This window comes from Carcharodon carcharias, chromosome 1, assembly GCF_017639515.1.
Source record: "Carcharodon carcharias isolate sCarCar2 chromosome 1, sCarCar2.pri, whole genome shotgun sequence".
Classification (NCBI taxonomy): Eukaryota; Metazoa; Chordata; class Chondrichthyes; order Lamniformes; family Lamnidae; genus Carcharodon; species Carcharodon carcharias.
Window position 1 is genome coordinate 269,520,934 of NC_054467.1, and position 24,374 is coordinate 269,545,307.

The window sequence follows — 24,374 nt, forward strand, 5'->3', positions numbered from 1 at the left end:
GGTGCTGTTGTCTGGCGCACTGACATCTACCTCGCAGAGGCTGAGTGTCAACTCGCAGTCACCTCTTCCTACCTCTCCCTCGACCGTGACCCATCACAGAACATCAAGCCATTGTTTCCAGGACTGTTACTGACCTCATCTCTGGAGATCTTCCTTCCACAGCTTCCAACCTGATAGTCTCCCAACCTCGGACGGCCCGCTTCTACCTCCTACCCAAAATCCACAAACAGGACTGCCCCGGCAGACAGATCATGTCAGCCTGTTCATGCCCAACAGAACTCATTTCTTGCTATTTTGACTCCTTTCTCTCTCCCCTTGTCCAGTTCTTTCCCACCTACATCAGTGATTCCTCTGACACCTTACGTCACATCAACAATTTCCAGTTCCCTGGCCCCAACCACCTCCTCTTCACCATGGACGTCCAATCCCTCTACACCTCCATCCCCCACCAGGATGGTCTGAGGGCCCTTAGCTTCTTCCTCGAACAGAGGCCCGAACAATCCCCATCCACCACTACTCTCCTCCGTCTGGCTGAACTTGTTCTCACGCTGAACAATTTCTCCTTCAACATCTCTCACTTCCTCCAAATAAAAGGTGTGGCTATGGGTACCCGCATGGGCCCCAGTTATGCCTGTCTCTTTATGGGGTATGTGGAACATTCCTTGTTCCAGTCCTATTCCGGCCACCTCCCACAACTCTTTCTCCAGTACATCGATGATTACTTCGGTGCCGCTTCATGCTCTCGTCGGGAGCTGGAAAAATTTATTAATTTTGCTTCCAATTTCCACCCCTCCATCATTTTCACGTGGTCCATCTCTGACACTTCCCTTCCCTTCCTTGACCTCTCAGTCTCAATTTCTGGTGATAGACTGTCCACCAATATTCATTACAAGCCTAACAACTCCCACAGCAATCTTGACTACAGCTCCTCACACCCCGCTTCCTTTAAGGACTCCATCCCATTCTCTCAGTTCCTTCGCCTCCGTCGCATCTGTTCTGATGATGCCACTTTCAAAAGCAGTTCCTCTGACATGTCCTCCTTCTTCCTTAACCGAGGTTTTCCAGCCAAGGTGGTTGACAGGGGCCTCAACCGTGTCCGGCCCATCTCCTGCGCATCGGCCCTCACACCTTCTCCTCCCTCCCAGAAACATGATAGGGTCCCCCTTGTCCTCACTTATCACCCCACCAGCCTCCGCATTCAAAGGATCATCCTCCGCCATTTCCGCCAACTCCAGCATGATGCCACCACCAAACACATCTTCCCTTCACCCCCCTGGCAGCATTCTGTAGGGACTGTACCCTCCGGGACACCCTGATCCACTCCTCCATCACCCCCTACACCTCAACCCCCTCCCACGGCACCTTCCCATGCAACCGCAGAAGGTGCAACACCTGCCCCTTTACTTCCCTCCTCCTCACCGTCCATGGGCCCAAACACTCCTTTCAAGTGAAGCAGCATTTCACTTTCACTTCCCTCAATTTATTCTACTGCATTCGCTGCTCCCAATGCGGTCTCCTCTACATTGGAGAGACCAAACACAGACTGGGTGACCACTTTGCGGAACACCTTCGGTCTGTCTGCAAGCATTACCCAGACCTCCCTGTCACTTGCCATTTTAACACTCCAACCTGCTCTCTTGCCCACATGTCTGTCCTTGGCTTGCTGCATTGTTCCAGTGAAGCCCAACACAAACTGGAGGAACAGCACCTCATCTTCCGCCTGGGCACTTTACAGCCTTCCAGACTGAATATTGAGTTGAACAATTTTAGATCATGAACTCTCTCCTCCATCCCCACCCCCTTTCTGATCCCCCCTTTTTTTTCCAATAATTTATATAGATTTTTCTTTTCCCACCTGTTTCCATTATTTTTAAATGTATTTCCATCCATTGTTTTATCTCTACCTTTTAGCCTCTCTTGATCCCTTCGCCCCACCCCACCCCCACTAGGTCTATCTGTACCTTGCTCGTCCTGCTTTCTACCCTTAATTAGCACATTCCTCAGATAATATCACCACCTTCAACACCTTTTTGTCCTTTTGTCTGTGACATCTTTTGGTTATCTCCACCTATCACTGGCCCTCTATCCAGCTCTACCTGTCCCACCCACCCTCTCCGCACCCCCCCCCCCACCTTAAACCAGCTTATATTTCACCTCTTTTCTATTTTTCCTTAGTCATTCGGACTCAAAACGTTAACTGTGTTCCTCTCCACAGATGCTGCCAGACCTGCTGAGTTTTTCCAGGTGTTTTTGTTTTAGATTTCCAGCATCCGCAGTTTTTTGCTTTTAGCTTTTTAAAGGATGTGAGGCAACCCGCATTCCAGACCATCACCCCCTCTGGGTAAAAAAGTTTTTCCTTTGGGATTTAGAAGAATGAGAGGTGATTTAATTGAAACATATAAGACTTTGTGGGGGCTTGACAGGATAGATACTGAGAGAATGTTTCTCCTCTTAGGGAATTTGAACTTGATGGCATCATTTCAAAATAAAGGGGCTTTCATTGAAGATGGAGATGAGGAGGAATTTCTTCTCTCAGAGGGTTGGCGATCTTTGGCATTCCCCCCACCCCCCACCAGAGAACAGTGGAGGCTGGGTCATTGAATGTATTCAAGGCTGAGTTCGACAGATTCCTGATCGACATCAGAGTTAAAGACTATGAGCGACAAGCAGGAAAGTAGAATTAAGGCCACATTCAGACCAGCCATGATCTTATTGAATGGTAGAAGAAACTTGAGGGGCCACATGACCTACTCCTTTTATTTCTTCTGTTCTTCTGCCTTGTGCTGTCCAGTTTGATTGTCTGCTGAAAATGAGTGAGAGCTTTGCCAGCCCCTCAAACTGACAGCTTAATCATTAAAAAATGTAACCTCGGTTTGAGATGGAATGTTATAAGCTGTGTTCATTGGGTGCAATTTCTCCTCATTCTAACCTCTTATAGACCCTTCAGCTTTGAAATATTCCAAGCTGTTTCTCAAAAAGAAGTGGGAGCAGGGGTTCTTGCACTGGGTTGATCTGTACCTTGTTTTATACTGAATAAAGCGAGCACTTTGGGACATCCTTTAGATGGCCACTATTCCAAATTAGGTTTTCTTATGAAGAATGCACAGCAACCTATTATTATTTATCTTTAACTGGGCTTTTGCTCATTAATTCTGTTCACAAAATGGTGATGACTACACCAAGGCATTAATAAGCAGTGACTCATCATCCATCAATTCTAGTCTCATACATCAATGCTGGGAAATGATCTCTTGATGAAGTTACATTGTTTCATAGTTTACCATTGTGAGATTTGAACTCTTGATCTTAGGGTTACAAACCCAGTACCATAACCACTTGGCTATTTAGGCCAAGCCCTGGGAAATGATGAACTGGAATGCAGGAATGGGCAATAATTAGATCTAGTCATCCTGAACCAGTGTAGACAGGTTGCTGCTTCAGAAGTGTTAATTGGTCCTTAGGTTGTAATTGGCCCTTGGATTAGAAAAAGCACGAAAGAAAGACTGGCCTTCCAAATCCCAGTGTAAAAAATGTTCCACAGTTGCTCACATTTCCGTTCATGAACTAATTGCATGTTAGTCATCTGTGGTGACTCGCTGCTGGGATGATTTTCACTAGAGTATAAGGTAAGGAATTTAGTTTCTGACAGGGATGGTTGTTGTAAATAGCAGATTTCTGGTTATTTTTATCCCACGATATTTGAATTTTTGTCTAAAATGTGTTACAACCAATTTCTGGTGGAAGTTTCTAAATGTTTATACATATTTTGTAGTTGCCTTTAATTTTCTTTCACAGCACCTACAATATTGCAAGAATCTTAAAAGATTCTTAAAACAAGTTTGAGCAATTGTATTTAAACAACACCTTTAACATAATAAAACATCCCAAGGCATTCCACAGGAGCATTATAAAACAAAGCATGACACTGAGCCACAAAAAGGAGGAGATGTTTAGGAAGGGAATTCCAGAGCTTGGGGGCTCTGGCATCTGAAGGCAATAATAGTGATAAAATGATGGATGTGCTTGAGGCCAGACTTAGAGCAGTGCAGTTATGTTGGAGGGGCGCAGGGCTGTTGGAGATTACAGAGATCGATAAGGGCAAGACCATAGAAGGATTTGAAAACAAGGATAACAATCAAATGTGAGACGCATTTAAACTGGGGGAGGTGGTGACAGCAGCGTAGTGTTAATGTCACTGGGCTAGGAATCCATGGGCTCAGGCTAATCCTCTTGCAAAGGGAATATAACCTTTCTTAATATTACTGTGGAATACTGAAGCAGGCTTGTGAGGGCTGTATGTGTGTGTTGTGTATGCGAGACTAATTTAATTAAACTGAAGACAGTCAGATTGCAAGGTTTGATGAGGGAAAGCTAAGATGAGATCCCAGTAGATACAGTATGAATGGGAATTTGCATTAGGGGATAAGTGGGGAGTGAAGTGTTAGCTATTTAAATTTCAAAGAGACATGACCAGAAGCTTTACAAATGGGAAAGATATAGATTTTAATGACAATATGAAAGATCTTTATATCCTGGGTAAAATAACTTCCAAAGAAAGTTTAAAACAATGGTTTTAAAGATCAAAAAGGAGAAAATATATTTAATGAAGATTGAAATCTGTGTGGTGAGTGGCCATGTGAGATCTCGAAATGTGCGAAGACAGACTTGTGAAAAGTAGCCTCTAGCCACCTTAGAGAAGTTCTTGCTTGTTCCAGAAAGCAAGGTTTTGTTAAAGCCTTCGATTTCCATTGTTGAGTGAGAGGAAGAGAGAAGCTGTGAAATAACTCCCTTATAGCAACAGTAGGTGCCTTGTGGTAATATTACTGAATGTTTTATAGATTAAGAATCCATTTAGACTGTTACCTGGGAAAAGGGTATTTATTTGGGAGTCAGACTAAGTAGAGGAGGCATTGGTGTAGTGATATTATTGTTGGACTAGTAATCCAGAGAGCCAGGGTAATTCTCTGGGGACCTGAGTTCGAATCCTGCTACAGCAGATGGTGGAATTTCAATTCAATAAAAATCTGGAATTAAAAGTCTAATGATGACCATGAAACTATTGTCAATTGTAAAAAAAAACATCTGATTCACTAATGACCTTTACAGAAGGAAATCTGCTGTCCTTACCTGGTCTGGCCTACATGTGACTCCAGACCCACAGCAACGTGGTTAACTCTGAAATGGCCTAGCAAGACACCCAGTTGTAATCATTCACTACAAATTCACAAAAAAAGAATGAAACCGGACACATCATCTGGCATTGACCTAGGCACCAGAAACGACAATGGTAATCTCAGCCCTGCTGACCCTGCAAAGTCCTCCTTACTAACATCTGGGGGCCAGTGCCAAAATTGGGAGAGCTCTGTCACAGACTAGTCAAGTCTGACATACTCACCCTCACGAAATTATACTTTACAAAAGATGTCCCAGACTCCACCATCAACATTCCTGAGTATGTCCTGTCCCACTGGTAAGATAGACCCAGCAAGGATGTCTTGCTGCAATTGTACAGGGCCTTGGTGAGACCACACCTGGAATATTGTGTGCAGTTTTGGTCTCCTTATCTGAGGAAGGATGTACTTGCTATAGAGGGAGAGCAGCGAAGGTTTACCTGACTGATTCCTGGGATGGCGGGATTGACATATGAAGAGAGATTGAGTTGGTTAGGATTATATTCGCTGGAGTTCAGAAGAATGAGGGGATCTCATAGAAACCTATAAAATTCTAACAGGACTAGACAGGGTAGATGCAGGAAGGATGTTCCTGATGGTGGGGGAGTCCAGAACCAGGGGTCACAGTCTGAGGATATGGGGTAGACTATTTAGGACTGAGATGAGGAGAAATTTCTTCACCCAGAGAGTGGTGAACCTGTGGAATTCGTTACCACAGAAAGTAGTTGAGGCCAAAACATTGTATGTTTTCAAGAAGGAGTTAGATATAGCTCTTGGGGTGAAAGGAATCAAAGGGTATGGGGGGAAAGCGGGAGCAGGCTATTGAGTTGGATGATCAGCCATGATCATACTGAATGGCAGAGCAGGCTCGAAGGGCCGAATGGCCTACTCCTGCTCCTAGTTTCTATGTTTCTATGTAATGGCACAGTTGTACAAAGCTGAGAGGGAGTTTCCATATGAGTCCTCAACATCGACTCCGGACCCCATGAAGTCTCATGGCATCAGGTCAAACATGGGCAAGGAAACCTCCTGCTGATTACCACGTACCGCCCTCCTCAGCTGATGAATCAGTGCTCCTCCATGTTGAACACCACTTGGGGGAAGCACTGAGGGGGCAAGGGTGCAGAATGCACTCTGGGTGGGGGACTTCAATGTCCATCACCAAGAGTGACTCGGCAGCACCACTACTGACCAAGCTGGCCGAGTCCTAAAGGACATAGCTGCTAGGCTGTGTCTGCGACAGGTGGTGAGGGAACCTACGAGAGGAAAAAACATAAGATAAAAGCAAAATACTGCAGATGTTGGAAAACTGAAACAAAAATAAAAATAGCTGGAAAAACTCAGCAGGTCTGACAGCATCTGCAGAGAGGAGCACAGTTAACGTTTCGAGTCCGTATGACTCTTCCACAGGACAGAGAAAAACATACTTGACCTCATCCTCACCAACCTGCCTGCCCCAGATGCATCTGTCCAGTTATGTAACTGTAACCCTGTGCATTTAAGTTTTATTTTCTTGTGTGAATAAATGTTTTTATTTAATATTTAAAATCTCCAAAAGTGGTAGTTGACCCTTTTACTCCTAACTTCAGTACACATATCTTCTAGTAATAAAAATACAAATTGCAAATCGTGGTGATAGCTTGGCCAAGTTTGCCATTGGGATTTGATCAGCCCGGCAATTCCCACCTGCCATATCTGTGGATTGGAGTAATCCACCCCCCCCCCCCCCCCACCGAGTCACCTCAGGCCTTCAGTTAAAGTCTGCCCCTGCACAGAGCTAGCAGTCTTCAAGGGATAGGAAGCTGCTGGGAAATGGTGGCTTCTAAAAGGAGGAAACATGCTGCCCCCAAATTTAGTGATATCTCCCTTGAGTGTCTACTGGATGCAGTGGAGGCGCACCATGGAGTCCTCTACCCCCAGCTCTGGGTGAAGACCTGCAAGGAAGGTCAGCAATCCAGAATGAGAGGCAGAGGTCACCACCAAGGCCCTGGAGAAGGTGACAGCCACTCAGGGACGAAAAAGGATGAATGATCTCCTCCGTTCAGCTAGGGTAAGTCCCTCTTCTCATTACTCTCAGCTCACACACTCACTAACCCTTCACACACCCACAGGGATCTCCGAATTTCAGACCCTGCTATTGAAAACAGTGACTGAAGTCATGGCAGTGAAGCTTTGTGGATTCAGTAAATTTGAATAGGAGCTGATCATTAACAGGAACATCTCGGCTGTTCACTATTAAGTGTAAAGCATTTTCATATTGGATGCAAGTTTCTGAACTCTCTCACACCTCTGTTGGGATGCCTCCAATTCCCAGTGTAATTAAATTGATTTTCAATTTGTACCGGTCATCAGAGTAAAAGCTGATTCTAGTATTGTAAAGTAGCTTCTTGTCAGCGTGTATGACGTTGTCCTGACTCTGTCAACCAAATGTGCCCTTCACCTTCTCTAAAGAAAAGCAGTTTCCTGTCCCTTGAGGCTTAAGCCATTCAATCAAGAACATTAGCCATGAAAATATTTACCCCAACGGACTGAGAAATCTGATCCCTCTGGCCCTTGGCCTCGAGTTTGCTGTTTTCCCCTGAAATAAGACCCTGGAACAGAGCAAAGGTGACAGCTTTTCACTGACAGATGGAGCCAATTCTTCAAACAACAGCTCCCTGTGTTCCATGGAGATTATACTGTTGTACAGTTCCTTTTCTTGAAGCTGCCTTTGTGCCTGAGCCTCACTGTTTAACACAGTCTGCACACGAGAGAGTTCCGAAATCAGCTCAGTGATGATTTTATTTCTTGTTCTGCCCATCGCTTCACGATTAACAGATGTTGGGTTTGTGAAGGGATCAGAGAATACAAACACCATTGCTGGGCTAATGGGTCTTGCTGCCCTGATTGCAGCCAGCTCTGGACCCAGGAGGTTAATGCCCAAGCAAAGCCGTGTGCCTGCAGTATATTACAGTACATGTACTTGCTGCTCCAGGGACTTTGTGATCTTTGGAGAAAAGATCATTCTTACAAACACAAGGATTTATGGGAGGTGGTGGTGTTGTGGTGTTGTCCCTGGACTATGGACCCAGGTTCAAATCCCACCACAGCAGACGGTAGAATTTGAATTCAATAAAAATCTGGAATTAAAAGCCTAATGATGACCATGAAACCATTGCTGATTGTTGTAAAAACCCACCTGGTTCACTCATGTCCTTCAGGGAAGAGAATTGTCCTTATCTGGTCTGGCCTACATGTGACTCCAGACACACAGCAACATGGTTAACTCTTAGAATGCCCTCTGAACAAGGTTGGGATAACAATAAGTGTTGCCTGTCTAGGCAGAAACAGCCACACCCCAGGAGCAAAGAATAAAAGCATTTCAGATTGATTATGTTATTCTCTGCTGGTCTTGGACTCAATTCTCTCTGTGTTATAACAAGTTTATCATTCCAGGCACATCCTCCGATATCAACAGAACCAGCTGTTCCAGAGAAACAAAAACATTCATTTTCAGGATGTGAACACCACTGAATGGTCAGCATTTATTATCCATTGTCAATTACCCTGCAGAAGTTGGTGCTGAACTGCACTCTGGAGCTACACAGCACAGATTGAGAGTCAAGTCACAGCTAAGAGGCATCAATTGGAACAATGCAACATCACAGGGTGAGGCACACCGCACACATAGCAGATGGACTGCAGACACACAGCAGACGGAGTGCAGACAAACTGCAGACTGTCTGGAGGCACACTGCAGAGTGACTGCAGAGAAATTGCAGACAGACTGCAGACACACTGCAGACAGAGCAATCTGAATGCAGATGAACGGCAGGCTGACTTAGGACACAACACAGACTGCAGACACACCGCAAACATATTGCAGACGTAATGCAGAGACACTGCAGACTCAACAAACACAAAGCAGACTGAGTGCAGACACACAGGACATTGACTGCAGACACACGGTAGACGGAGTGCAGACAAACTGAAGACTGTGTGAAGGCACACTGCAGACAGACTGCAGACGCACCGCAGACAGACTGCAGACGCACCGCAGACAGACTGCAGAGGCACCGCAGACAGACTGCAGAGGCACCGCAGACAGAGTGCAGATGCACCGCAGACAGACTGCAGACACCGCAGAGGCACCGCAGACAGAGTGCAGAGGCATCGCAGACAGAGTGCAGACGCACCGCAGACAGACTGCAGACACCGCAGAGGCACTGCAGACAGAGTGCAGACGCACCGCAGACAGACTGCAGAAATTCCAGGCCTGAATGAAATGAATCTCAGGCTGTTGAGTGAGGAAAGGGAGGAGATAGCAAGGGCACTGGCAATAATTTTCAATCCCTCTCTGGCCACAGGAGTGGTGCCAGAGGACTGGAGGACAGCCAATGTGAGACCGTTATTCAAGAAGGGAGGAAGGGATAAACCGGGGAACTACAGGCCAGTCAGTCTAACCTCAGTGGTGGGGAAACTATTGGAAGCAATTCTGAGGGACAAAATGAATCTACACTTGGAGAAGCAAGGATTAATCAAGGACAGTCAGCATGGTTTTGTTAAGGGGAGGTCGTGTCTGATCAATTTGATTGAATTTTTCAAAGAGGTGACCAGGTGTGTAGATGAGGGCAATACATTTGACGTAGTCAACTTGGACTTCAGCAAGGCTTTGGATAAGGTTCCGCATGGGAGACCGATAACGAAGGTAAGAGCACAGGAGGATATAGATGGGCTGATCAGTGGCAAATGGAATTTAATCTGGATAAGTGTGAGGTGATGCACTTGGGCAGGACAAACAAGGCACAGGAATACACGATGAACGGTAGGACACTGGGAAGTGCCGAGGATCAGAGGGACCTTGGTGTGCATGTTCACTGGTCCCTTAGGGTAGCGAGACAGTTAGATAAGGTGTTTAAGAAGGCATATGGGATACTTGCCTTTATTAGCCGAGGCATAGAATATAAGAGCAGGGAAGTTATGCTGGAACTGTATAAAACGCTGGTTAGGCCACAGCTAAAATATTGCATGCGGTTCTGGAATCCACAATCTAGAAACATAGAAACTAGGAGCAGGAGTAGGCCATTCAGCCCTTCGAGCCTGCTCCACCATTCATAGAACCATAGAACACTACAGCACAGAAAACAGGCCATTCGGCCCTTCTAGTCTGTGCCGAAATATTATTCCGCTAGTCCCATTGAGCTGCACCCTGTCCATAACCCTCCAGATCTCTCCCATCCATGTATCTATCTAATTTATTCTTAAAACTTAAGAGTGAGCCCACATTTACCACGTCAGATGGGAGCTCGTTCCACACTCTCACCACTCTCTGAGTGAAGAAGTTCCCCCTAATGTTCCCCCTAAACCTTTCCCCTTTCACCCTAAAGCCATATCCTCTTGTGTTTATCTCTCCTAATCTAAGTGGAAAAAGCCTACTCGCATTTACTCTGTCTATACCCCTCATAATTTTGTAAACTTCTATCATATCTCCCCTCATCCTTCTACACTCCAAGGAATAAAGTCCTAACCTGTTTAATCTTTCCCTGTAATTCAACTCCTTAAGACCCGGCAATATCCTAGTAAATCTCTGCGCTCTCTCAATCTTACTGATATCCTTCCTGTAGTTAGGTGACCAGAACTGCACACAATACTCCAAAGTTGGCCTCACCAATGTCTTATACAACCTCACCATAACATCCCAACTCCTATACTCAATACTTTGATTTATGAAGGACAGTATGCCAAAAGCTTTCTTTACAACCTTGTCTACCTATGACGCCACTTTCAGGGAACTATGTATCTGAACTCCCACATCTCTTTGTTCCTCCGGTCTCCTCAGTGTCCTACCATTTACTGTGTATGTCCTACCTTGGTTTGACCTTCCAAAATGCAACACCTCACACTTTTCTGCATTAAATTCCATCTGCCATTTTCTGGTCCATTTTTCCAGTTGGTCCAGATCTCTCTGCAAGCTTTGAAAGCCTTCCTTGCTGTCCACAACGCCTCCAATCTCAGTGTCATCAGCAAACTTGCTGATCCAATTTACCACATTATCATCCAAATCATTTACATAGACAACAAACAACAATGGACCCAGCACAGATCCCTGAGGCACACCACGAGTCACAGACCTCCAGTCTGAGGAGCAATCATCCACTACCACTCTCTGTCTTCTCCCACACAGCCAATTTCAAATCCAGTTTACAACCTCTCCATGGATACCAAGTGTCTGAACCTTCTGAACTAACCTCCCATGTGGGACCTTGTCAAAGGCCTTACTAAAGTCCATGTAGACAACATCCACAGCCTTTCCTTCATCTACTTTCTTGGTAAACTCCTCGAAAGACTCTACAAGGTTCGTTAAACACGACCTACCACGCACAAAGCCATGCTGACTATCCTTAATCAGCCCTTGGCTGTCCAAATAATTGTATATCCGATCTCTCAGAACACCTTCCAATAATTTACCTACTACTGACGTCAGGCTCACTGGCCTGTAATTACCTGGTTTACTTTTGGAACCTTTTTTAAACAACGGAACAACATGAGCTACCCTCCAATCCTCCGGCACCTCACCCGTGGCTAAGGACATTTTAAATATTTCTGCCAGGGCCCCTGCAATTTCTACACTAGTCTCCCTCAAGGTCCGAGGGAATATCATGTCAGGCCCGGGGGATTTATCTACCTTTATTTGCTGTAAGGCAGCAAGCACCTCCTCCTCTTTAATCTCTATATGTTCCATGACACTACTGCTTGTTTCCCTTCCTTCCTTATACACTATGCCAGTTTCCTGAGTAAATACTGATGCAAAAAAACTGTTTAAGATCTCCCCCATCTCGTGAGGCTCCACTCATATACGACCTCTCTGATCTTCAAGGGGACCAATTGTGTCCCTCACCATCCTTTTACTCTTAATATACTTGTAGAAACCCTTTGGGTTTACCTACACATTATCTGCCAAAGCAACCTCGTCTTCTTTTTGCCTTCCTGATTTCCTTCTTTAGTATTTTCTTACATTTTCTATACTCTACAAGTACCTCATTTGCTCCTTGTTGCCTGTACCTGCTATACACCTCTCTCTTCTTCTTAACCAGATCACCAATATCCCTTGAAAACCAAGTTCCCTATTCCCTATAACTTTGCCTTTAATCCTGACAGGAACATGCAAACTCTGCACTCAAACTTTCGCCTTTGAATGCCTTCCACTTACTGAACACATCCTTGCCAGAAAACAACTTATGCCAATCCACTCTTCCTAGATCCTTTCTCATTTCCACAAAATTGGCCTTTCTCCAATTTAGAATCTCAACTCGAGGACCAGACCTATCCTTATCCATAATTAACTTAAAACTAATGACATTGTGGTCACTGGACCCAAAATGTTCGCCTACACATACTTCTGTCACCTGACGTGTCTTGTTCCCTAATAGGAGATCAAGTATTGCATCCCCTCTCGTTGGTACCTCTATATATTGATTTAGAAAACTTTCCTGAACACATTTGACAAACCCCAATCCATCCAGCTCTTTTACAGTATGGGAATCCCAGTCAGTATGTGGAAAGTTAAAATCTACTATCATAACTTTCTGTTTCTTACATCGGTCTGCTATCTCTCCAAAGATTTGCTCCTCCAATTCTCTCTGACTATTGGGCAGTCAATAATACAAACCTATTAGTGTGGTCACACCTTTCCCGTTTCTCAGCTCCACCCATATGGCCTCTGTAGACGAGCCCTCTGGGCTGTCCTGCTTATGCACAGCTGTGATATTTTCCCTGACTAGTAATGTCACTCCTCCCCCTTTCATCCCTCCCCCTCTATCACGTCTGAAACAACGGAACCCCGGAACGTTGAGCTGCCAGTCCTGCCCCTCCTGCAACCAAGTCTCACTAATAGCAATAATGTCGTAATCCCACGTGCCAATCCACGCCCTAAGCTCATCCGCCTTTCCGACAATACTCCTTGCTTTGAAATAGATGCACCTGAGAACATTTCTATTATGTACGGACCCTTGATTTCTGTCTATACATGCATTCCTCGCTTGAGTTTTATCCTCCTCCACCTCACTATCTGCTCTAACACTCTGGTTCCCCTCCCCCTGCAAATCTAGTTTAAATCCCCCAGAGCAGCACTAGCAAACCTGCCCACAAGGATGTTAGTCCCTCTCCAGCTCAGGTGTAAACTGTCCCGTCAGAACAGGTCCCACCTTCCCTGGAACAGAGCCCAATTGTCCAGAAACATGAAGCTCTCCTTCCTGCACCATCTCCTTAGCCACGTATTTAGCTGCATTATCCTCCTATTTCTAGCCTCACTAGCACGTGGCACGGGTAGCACTCCTGAGATCGTAACTCTGGAGATCCTGTCCTTCAACTTAGCACCTAACTCCCTAAACTCTCTTTGCAGGACCTCCTCCTCCTTCCTATCCATGTCATTGGTCCCTACATGGACCACAACATCTGGCTGCTTACCCTCCCTCCTGAGAATACTGAGAACTCGATCTGAGATATCGCGGACCCTGGCACCAGGGAGGCAACAGACCATCCGGGATTCTTGATCTATCCCACAGAACCTCCTATCTGTCCCCCTAACTATCGAATCCCCTATCACTACTGCTCTCCTCTTTTCCCTCCCTCCTTTCTGAGCTGAGGGTCTAGCCTTGCTGCCAGAGACGTGACCACTACAACTTGTCCCTGGTAGGTCGTCCCCACCAACAGTATCCAAAACGGTATACCTATTGTTGATGGGAATGGCCACCGGGGTGCTCTGCTCTTTCTGGCTATTCCCCTTCCCTCTCCTGACATTCGCCCAGCTGCCTGCCTCCTGACTTTTAGGGGTAACTGTCTCCCTGAAACTCCTGTCTATTACTGCCTCTGCCTCCCAAATGATCCGAAGTGCATCCAGCTCCAGCTCCAGTTCCCTAACTCAGCTTCTCAGGAGCTGCAGTTGGATGCACCTTTTGCAGGTGTAGTCATCAGGGACAAATGTGCTTTCGTTGACTTCCCACATGCTGCATTCAGAGCTCTCGACTGCCCCAACTGCTGCCTCCATTACCTACTCCTAACTTACTTAAAGGACTTTACCCGGCCCTACCCCACTGGGAGCAAGCTCGTCCTCAACCTCTGCTCGCCTAAGCCTCTCGAGCCAAAGCCTCAAAGCTCCACTCCTTCACTGGGCCGCTCACACGCTGGCCGTTCACACGCTGGCCGCTCCTCTTCAGCGTCCCCTCCTTTTATTTTCAATCTCTGCGCTCTTTTTAAAATGACCTCCCCTCGCTCTCCGCGTTCTTTTTCAAATGACCTCCCTTCAAGATCTGCGCTCTTTTTCAAATGTTGAGTGCAAGAGTCCTTCTCCTCGATTCCCTCCTGAGTCGTGGTGACTGCGCTGACTCCTCCCAGAATGCTTCAGTCACTTTTCACCAGCACCCTCTGTTGGATCATGGCTGATCATCCAACTCAATAGCCTGCTCCCACTTTCTCCCTTTGATCCCTTTCGTCCCAAGAGCTATATCTAACTCCTTCATGAAAACATACAAAGTTTTGGTTTCAACTACTTTCTGTGGTAATGAATTCCACAGGTTCACCACTCTCTGGGTGAAGAAATTTCTCCTCATCTCAGTCCTAAATGGTCTACCCCATATCTTCAGATTGTGACCCCTGGTTCTGGACTCCTCCACCATCGGGAACATCCTTCCTGCATCTACCTTGTCTAGTCCTGTTAGAATTTTATAGGTTTCTATGAGATCCCCCCTCATTCTTCTGAACTCCAGCGAATATAATCCTAACCAACACAATCTCTCCTCATATGTCAGTCCTGCCATCCCAGGAATCAGTCGGGTAAACCTTTGCTGCACTCCCTCTATAGCAAGTACATCCTTCCTCAGATAAGGAAACCAAAACTGCACACAATATTCCAGGTGTGGTCTCACCAAGGCCCTGTACAATTGCAGCAAGACATCCCTGTTCCTGTACTCGAATCCTCTGGCTATGAAGGCCAACATACCATTTGTCTTCTTTACCGCCTGCTGTACCTGCATGCTGACCTTCAGCGACTGGTGTACAAGGACACCCAGGTCTCGTTGCACATTCCCCTCTCTCAATTCATAGCCATTCAGATAATAATCTGCCTTCCTGTTTTTGCTACCAAAATGGATAACCTCACATTTATCCACATTATACTGCATCTGCCATGCATTTGCCCACTCACTCAGCTTGTCCAAATCACACTGAAGCATCTCTGCATCCTCCTCACAGCTCACCCTCCCACCCAGCTTTGTGTCATCTGCAAATTTGGAGATATTACATTTAATTCCCTCATTGAAAGCATTAATATATATTGTGAATAGCTGGGGTCCCAGCACCGATCCCTGCGGTACCCCACTAGTCACTGCCTGCCATTTGGAAAAAGACCCATTTATTCCTACTCTCTGTTTCCTGTCTGCCAACCAGTTTTCTTTCCATCTCAATACACTACCCCCAATCCCATGCACTTTAATTTTACACGCTAATCTCTTATGTGGGACTTTGTCGAAAGCCTTCTGAAAGTCCAAATTAACCACATCCACTTGCTCCCCATGATCAACTCTACTAGTTACATCCTCAAAAAATTCCAGTTGATTTGTCAAGCATGATTTCTCTTTCATAAATCCATGCTGACTCTGTCCAATTCTGCCACTGTTTTCCACGTGCTCAGCTATTAAATCTTTTATAATGGACTCTAGAAATTTCCCCACTACCGACGTCGGGCTGACTGGTCTATAATTCCCTGTTTTCTCTCTACCTCCCTTTTTAAATAGTGGGGTTACATTAGCTCCCCTCCAATCTGTACGAACTGTTCCAGAGTCTATAGAATCTTGGAAGATGACCACCAATGCATCCACTATTTCTAGGACCACTTCCTTAAGTACTCTGGGATGTAGATTATCAGGCCCTGGGGATTTATCGGCCTTCAATACCGTCAATTTCCCCAACACCATTTCCCTAATAATACTGATTTCTTTCAGTTCCTCCCTCTCACTAAACCCTGTGTTCCCCAACATTTCTGGTATGTTATTTGTGTCCTCCTTTGTGAAGACAGAACCAAAGTATGTATTTAGTTGGTCAGCCATTTCTTTGTTCCCCATTATAAATTCCCCTGTTTCTGACTGTAAGGGACCTACATTTGTATTCACCAATCTTTTTCCCTTCACATACCTATAGAAACTTTTACAGTCAGTTTGTATGTTCCCCGTAAGCTTACTCTCGTACTCTATTTTTCCCTTTTTAATCAATCCCATGGCCCTCCTTTGCTGAATTCTAAACTGTTCCCAATCCTCAGGCCTGTTGTTTTTCTGGCCAATTTGTATGCCTCTTCCTTGGATCTAATACTATCTCTAATTTCCCTTGTAAGCCATGGTTTGGCCACCTTTCCTGTTTTACTTTTGCACCAGACAGGAATAAACAATTGTTGCAGTTCACCCATGCGCTCTTTGAATGTTTGCCATTGCCTATCCACCGTCATCCCTTTAAGTAACATTTCCCAGTCCATCATAGCCAACTCACACCTCATACCATCGTAGTTTCTTTTATTAAGATTCAGGGCCCTAGTCTCAGAATCAGCTACATCACTCTCAATCTTGATGAAGAATTCTATCATATTATGGTTGCTCATCCCCAAGGGGCCTCAGACAGCTCGATTGCCAATTATTCCTTTCTCATTACACAATACCCAATCTAGGATGGCCTGTTCTGTCGTTGGTTCCACAATGTATTGGTCCAGAAAATCATCCCGTAACACTCCAGGAATTTCTCCTCTACGGTATTATTACTAATTTGATTTTCCTAATCTATATGCAGATTAAAGTCACCCATAATTACAGATGTTCCTTTATTACATGCATCTCTAATTTCCTGTTTAATGCCATTCCCAACATCACCACTACAGTTTGGGGATCTATATACAACCCCCACTAACGTTTTTTGCCCCTTAGTGTTTCTCAGCTCTACCCATACAGATTCCACATCGTCGGAGCTAATATCTTTCCTCATTATTGCGTTAATTTCCTCTTTAACCAGCAATGCAACTCCACCGCCTTTTCCTTTTTGTCTGTTCTTCCTAAATACTGAATACCCCTGGATGTTCAGTTCCCATCCCTGGTCACCCTGCAGCCATGTCTCCGTAATCCCGACTATATCATAGCTGTTTACATCTATTTGCGCGGTTAATTCATCCACTTTATTGTGAATGCTCCTCGCATTAAGGCACAAAGCCTTAAGGCTTGTCTTTTTAACATTACTTGTCCCATTCCCACTATTTTTCACTGGGGCCCTGTTTGATTCTTGCCCTTGATTTCTCTGCCTATCACTTTTCTTATTCCCCTTTCAGTCTTTTGTTCTTGTCCATGATTCCCCTCCTCTGACTCCTTGCATAGGTTCCCATCCCCCTGCCATTTTAGTTTAAACCCTCCCCAACCACTCCAGCAAATATTCCCCCTCAGACATCAGTCCTGGTCCTGCCCAGGTGTAACCTGTCCAGGTTGTTCTGGTCCCACCTCCCCCAGAACCAGTCCCAATGTCCCAGGAATCTGAAACCCTCCCCCTCACACCATCTCTTCAGCCACGTATTCATCCGATATATCCTGCTATTTCTACTCTAACTGGCATGTGGCACTGGTAGTAATCCTGAGATAATTACCTTTGAGGTTCTACTTTTCAACTTACTTGCTAACTCCCTATATTCTGCTTTTAGTACCTCATCCCCTTTTTTTACCTATGTTGTTTGTACCAATGTGCACCATGGCCACTGGCTGTTCACCCGCCCCCTTCAGAATGTCATCTCTGAGACATCCTTGACCCTAGCACCAGGGAGGCAACATACCATCCTGGAGTCTCGTTTGCAGCCACAGAAACCCCTGTCTATTCCCCTTACTATTGAATCCCCTATAACTATTGCATTCCCACACACTTTACTCCTCCCCTGTGCAGCAGAGCCAACTGTGGGGCAATGAATTTGGCTGTTGCTGCTTTCCCCTGAGAGGTCATTCCCCCCAACAGTATTCAAAGTGGGATATCTGTTTTGCAGGGGAAAAGCCACAGGAGATTCCTGTACTGCCTGCCTAGTCCTCTTGCTTTGCCTGGTGGTCACCCATTCCCTTCCTGCCTGTGGACTCTCAAACTAGGGGGACATAGTTACAGAATAAGGGTAGAGGCATTTAAGACTGAGATGTGAAGGAATGTCTTCTCTCTAAGGGTAGTGAATGTCTGGAGGTTATTTAAAGAGGAGGTAGATAGATGTTTGAAATATCGGGGAGTTGAGGGCTATGAGGAGCTGGCACGAAAGAGGAGTTGAGGCCTGGGGCAGATCAGCCATGATCTTATTGAATGGTGGGGCAGGCCTGAGGGGCCGAATGGCCAATTCCTGCTCCTATTTCTTATGTTCTCAGGACACTCCAGTGTCCATTGAAACTCCTTGTTCCTTTTTAATAGTTCAGTCAGTAAAGCAACCACTTGGCTAAAATTTGGTACAAATTCCCGGTAAAACCCACTCATGTCCAGAAATCTCAAAACTTCTCATTTTGCTGTAGACAGTGGGAAATCCACAATAGCCTTGACTTTCACATCTCTCGGAGCCAGCTTACCATGTCCAATGTATGGCCTAGATTCGTAACTTGCTGTTTTGCAAACTCACTTTTAGCCAAGTTCATCACCAAATGAGCTTCTTGTAGCTGAGTAAATAATTCTTCCAGATGCTGTAAATGCTTCTCCCACGTCTGATTGAAAACAGTTAGATCATCAATAAACACCGCACAATTGCTTAGACCCACAATTACTTTGTCACTCTTTGAAATGTCACAGGTGCATTCTTCATACCAAATGTCATCAATTTAAACTGAGAGACCACTTGGTGTTATGAAAGCTGATATCTCCTTTGCTCTCTCCGATAATGGTATCTGCCAATATCCTTTTAGAATTTAGAAATTTATCCTTTTGTGATAAATTTCAATTGTCTCACTTTCTTAAAGCAACCTCCCAACTGTAGAACAGGACATAAATCCAGGTTAGTCACTGCATTTACTTTTTGATAGTCCACACACAGGCTGGAATGATCCAGGTGTGATAGTGGGTTGGGTGGGGCAGTAAATCCATGTTTTCACACTGTGTAGCCTCAAACCCGCCACATTATTTATACATTTCCAGGAAACGCCATTTCAATGGTGGACTGGCTCTCATTCGCCCGCTATTCATCATCTCATTGCTTCATCACACCAGGCACCAAAATTAAAGTCCAGCGTGGGCACACATCTGTGCTTCCAGCCCATGACTACTGCAGGGAAGATGTCCACAAAAGACAAAAAGACTGCAGACCTCAGGTTTAATGACGCATCACTTGAACGGCATTTGGACGCTGTGGAGGGCCGCTGTGATCTACCCCCACTCTGGCCACAGGACGGGCAACGGCATTACCAATCCAGCATGGCAGGCGGAGGCAGTGGTGGTCAGTGCCAATGCTGCACAGAAGAGGTTGGCCTTCCAATACAGATAGAGGATGAATGATCTCATCCGTGCAGTCAGGGTATGGCAACCATCTCATCACTCTAAACTCACACACTCAAGCCCATCACACAATCACCCCCATCTCACTCACTGGCAGCTCAAGGGACATCACCACTGTTATGATGTGAAGTAATGAGTCCACAAGACATTTTGAGACTATACAAATTAGATTAAGATATTTATTAACAAAATAAAAGATTTTAAGCACATACATAAGACTACAATTACTTATGACTATAATAACTCCTAAAATTCCTAATTCACCTGCCTCCCAATTACACATCCTCTTTAAGGCAACAGTCCAAAATAGATTTTAGATTTAAAACAGAAGCACCAAATGAATTAAATACCCACTTGACCATGGAGTTCCAAATGGCTTTTATCCAACTTCAGTCTTGTTATATAGCAGGCTAACGCACAAATGGCTGGAGGCTTCATTAGGCTATTTCACACACTCCTGTTAGATCTTATATGGCTTTCTGCTGACCCGTAGCCTTTAATTCTGCTTTATAAATGTTTCTGTCTTTTTAAACTCTTTAATCCACCACTTTGTTGGCAGTGTGGATTGTGATTTTTGGCTGTGGGGATTGTTTTCTGGCTGTGTGGATTGTGGTTTTTTGGCAGTGTGTTGGTGTATTTTGCAGCATGTGATTGTGTATTTATGGCTGTCTCAATTGTGTTTATTGTCAGTGTGGGTTGTGTTTTGTTGGAAGTGCAGATTCTGTTCTGTGGACAGTGTGGTTTGCGCATTTTTGGCAGTGTGTTTGTGTTTTTAGTGGCAGTGTTGACTGTTTATTGGCAGTGTTGACTGTGTTTATTGGCAGTGTGCACTGTGTTTTCTTTGCAGTGTGGACTGTATTTTGTTGGCAATGCAGATTCTGTTTTTTCTAGCAGTGTGGATTGTGCGTTTTGGAAGTGTGTTTGTGTTTTTTAGTGGCAGTGTGGATTGTGTTTTTGGCAGTGTGGATTATGTTTTTGGCAGTGTGTTTGTGTTTTTTGTCAGTGTGGATTGTGTTTTTTGGCAGTGTGGATTGTGTTTTTGTCAGTGTGGATTGTGTTTTTTGGCAGTGTGGATTGTGTTTTTGGCAGTGTGGATTGTGTTTTTGGCAGTGTGGATTGTGTTTTTGGCAGTGTGGATTGTGTTTTTGGCAGTGTGAATTGTGTTTTTGGCAGTGTGGATTGTGTTTTGTTGACAGTGTGGATTGTGTTTTGTTGACAGTGTGGATTGTGTTTTGTTGACAGTGTGGATTGTGTTTTGTTGACAGTGTGGATTGTGTTTTGTTGACAGTGTGGATTGTGTTTTTTCGTCAGTGTGGATTGTGTTTTGTTGACAGTGTGGATTGTGTTTTGTTGACAGTGTGGATTGTGTTTTTTTGGCAGTGTGGATTGTGTTTCATTGACAGTGTGGATTGTGTTTTTGGCAGTGTGGATTGTGTTTCATTGACAGTGTGGATTGTGTTTTGCTGACAGTGTGGATTGTGTTTTGTTGACAGTGTGGATTGTGTTTTTTTGGCAGTGTGGATTGTGTTTTGTTGACAGTGTGGATTGTGTTTTGTTGACAGTGTGGATTGTGTTTTTGGCAGTGTGGATTGTGTTTTGTTGACAGTGTGGATTGTGTTTTGTTGACAGTGTGGATTGTGTTTTTGGCAGTGTGGATTGTGTTTTGTTGACAGTGTGGATTGTGTTTTGTTGACAGCGTGGATTGTGTTTTTTTGAGAATGTGGATTGTGTTTTTTGGCATTCTTGGTTGTATTTTGTTGGTAGTCTCTCTGCATAGCAGTGTGGATTGTGTCGTTTGTCAGTGTGGGTTGTGTTTTTTGACAGTGTGAATTGTGTTTTTTGTCAGTGTGGGTTGTATTTTTTGACAGTATGAATTGTGTTTTTTGTCAGTGTGGGTTGTGTTTTTTGACAGTGTGAATTGTGTTTTTTGTCAGTGTGGGTTGTGTTTTTTGACAGTGTGAATTGTGTTTTTTGTCAGTGTGGGTTGTGTTTTTTGACAGTGTGAATTGTGTTTTTTGTCAGTGTGGGTTGTGTTTTTTGACACTGTGCATTTTGTTATTTGGACTGTGGTTTGTGTTTTTTTTGTCAGTGTGGTTTGTGCTTTTTAGTCATTGTTATTTGTGTTTATTTGACAGTGCGGACTGTGTTTTTTTTGGCAGTGTGGACTGTGTTTTTTTTGGCAGTGTGGACTGTGTTTTTTTGGCAGTGTGGACTGTGTTTTTTTGGCAGTGCGGTTTGTGCTTTTTAGTCATTGTTATCTGTGTTTATTTGACAGTGCGGACTGTTTTTTTGACAGTGTGGACTGTGTTTTTTTGGCAGTGTGGACTGTGTTTTTTTGGCAGTGTGGACTGTTTTTTTGGCAGTGTGGACTGTGTTTTTTGTCAGTGTGGGTTGTGTTTTTTTGTCAGTGTGGGTTGTGTTTTTTGACAGTGTGGGTTGTGTTTTTTGACAGTGTGAATTGTGTTTTTTGTCAGTGTGGGTTGTGTTTTTTGTCAGTGTGGGTTGTGTTTTTTGTCAGTGTGGGTTGTGTTTTTTGACAGTGTGAATTGTGTTTTTTGTCAGTGTGGGTTGTGTTTTTTTGACAGTGTGGGTTGTGTTTTTTGACAGTGTGAATTGTGTTTTTTGTCAGTGTGGGTTGTGTTTTTTTGACAGTGTGGGTTGTGTTTTTTGACAGTGTGAATTGTGTTTTTTGTCAGTGTGGGTTGTGTTTTTTTGTCAGTGTGGGTTGTGTTTTTTGACAGTGTGAATTGTGTTTTTTGTCAGTGTGGGTTGTGTTTTTTTGACAGTGTGGGTTGTGTTTTTTGACAGTGTGAATTGTGTTTTTTGTCAGTGTGGGTTGTGTTTTTTGTCAGTGTGGGTTGAGTTTTTTGACAGTGTGAATTGTGTTTTTTGTCAGTGTGGGTTGTGTTTTTTGTCAGTGTGGGTTGAGTTTTTTGACAGTGTGAATTGTGTTTTTTGTCAGTGTGGGTTGTGTTTTTTGTCAGTGTGGGTTGTGTTTTTTGACAGTGTGAATTGTGTTTTTTGTCAGTGTGGGTTGTGTTTTTTGTCAGTGTGGGTTGAGTTTTTTGACAGTGTGAATTGTGTTTTTTGTCAGTGTGGGTTGAGTTTTTTGACAGTGTGAATTGTGTTTTTTGTCAGTGTGGGTTGAGTTTTTTGACAGTGTTGGTTGTGTTTTTTGACACTGTGCATTTTGTTATTTGGACTGTGGCTTGTGGGTTTTTTTGGCAGTGCGGTTTGTGCTTTTTAGTCATTGTTATTTGTGTTTATTTGACAGTGCGGACTGTGTTTTTTTTGGCAGTGTGGACTGTGTTTTTTTGGCAGTGTGGACTGTGTTTTTTTGGCAGTGTGGACTGTGTTTTTTTGGCAGTGCGGTTTGCCTTTTTCCTGGGAATGCGCCTCCTTCATTCCCAGTTCCTGATCCATGTGGAAATGTCCAGGCGGCTGTTCAGTTTCCCGATTCTCCTGATTTTCCTGTCCTGGTCTCCGGGATCCGGACAAACCGGGACCGGGACCGGGACCGGGACCCAGCGGCTCAACCTGGAATCCGGAGCCGGAGCCGAAAGCGGAGCGAGTCCGAGTCTCAGACCGAGTCCGGGTCCGGGTCCGAACCCAGAGCGGATCCAGAGCGGCTCCCAGTCCCGGGAGACAAAGCGGATTCCGGACCCGATCCCAGAGAGAGGTAAAAAATACTGGGATAGAAATCCCGGGGATCCCAGCGGAGGGTGGATCCCGGGATAGGGGGGATCCCAAGATAGGGGGGGTGATCCTAGGATAGAGTGGATCCCAGGATAGAGTGGATCCCAGGATAGGGTGGATCCCAATATAGGGGGGTGATCCTAGGATAGAGTGGATCCCAGGATAGCGTGGATCCCAGGATAGGGTGGATCCCAAGACAGGGGGGTGATCCCAGGATAGAGTGGATCCCAGGATAGAGTGGATCCCAGGATAGGGGGTGATCCCAGGATAGAGTGGATCCCAGGATAGAATGGATCCCAGGACAGGGTGGATCCCAAGATAGGGGGTGATCCCAGGATAGAGTGGATCCCAGGATAGCGTGGATCCCAGGATAAGGTGGATCCCAAGATAGGGGGTGATCGCAGGATAGAGTGGATCCCAGGATAGGGTGGATCCCAAGATAGGGGAGTGATCCCCAGATAGGGGGTGATCCCGGGATAGAGTGGATCCCGGGACAGGGGGTGATCCCAGAATAGAGTGGATCCCAGGATAGAGTGGATCCCGGGATAGGGGGTGATCCCAGGATAGGGGGTGATCCCGGGATAGGGTGGATCCCGGGATAGGGGAGTGATCCCGGGATAGGGGGTGATCCCAGGATAGGGTGGATCCCGGGATAGGGGGTGATCCCGGGATAGGGTGGATCCCGGGATATGGGCTAATCCTAGGATAAGTTGGATCCAGGGATAGGGGATTGATCCTGAGATAGAGTGGATCCCGGGATATGGGATTTATTCCGGGATAGGGTAGATCATGGGATAGGGTGGTCTTGGGATAGGGTGGATCCTGGGGTTGGTTGGTTCCCGGGATAGGGGATTGATCCTGGGATAGGGATTTTTTTTATCCATTCACAGGATGTGGGTGTCTCTGGCTGGGCCAGCATTTATTACCTATCCCTAGTTGCCCTTGAGAAGGTGGTGATGAGCTGCCTTCTTGAACCGCTGCAGTCCATGTGTTGTAGGTACA

At 45.2% G+C, this 24,374-nt stretch overlaps 1 protein-coding gene across 1 annotated transcript in view; it reads left to right on the forward strand.

Moving 5' to 3' along the window:
- The first annotated feature begins 23,105 nt into the window (after positions 1-23,105).
- LOC121283107 (probable carboxypeptidase X1) overlaps positions 23,106-24,374 on the forward strand; it is a 1,354,098-nt gene continuing 1,352,829 nt past the window's right edge. Inside the window, exon 1 of the mRNA XM_041197221.1 lies at positions 23,106-23,355. Coding sequence (XP_041053155.1) covers positions 23,106-23,355 — 250 coding nt within the window. The remainder of the gene's footprint in view (positions 23,356-24,374) is intronic.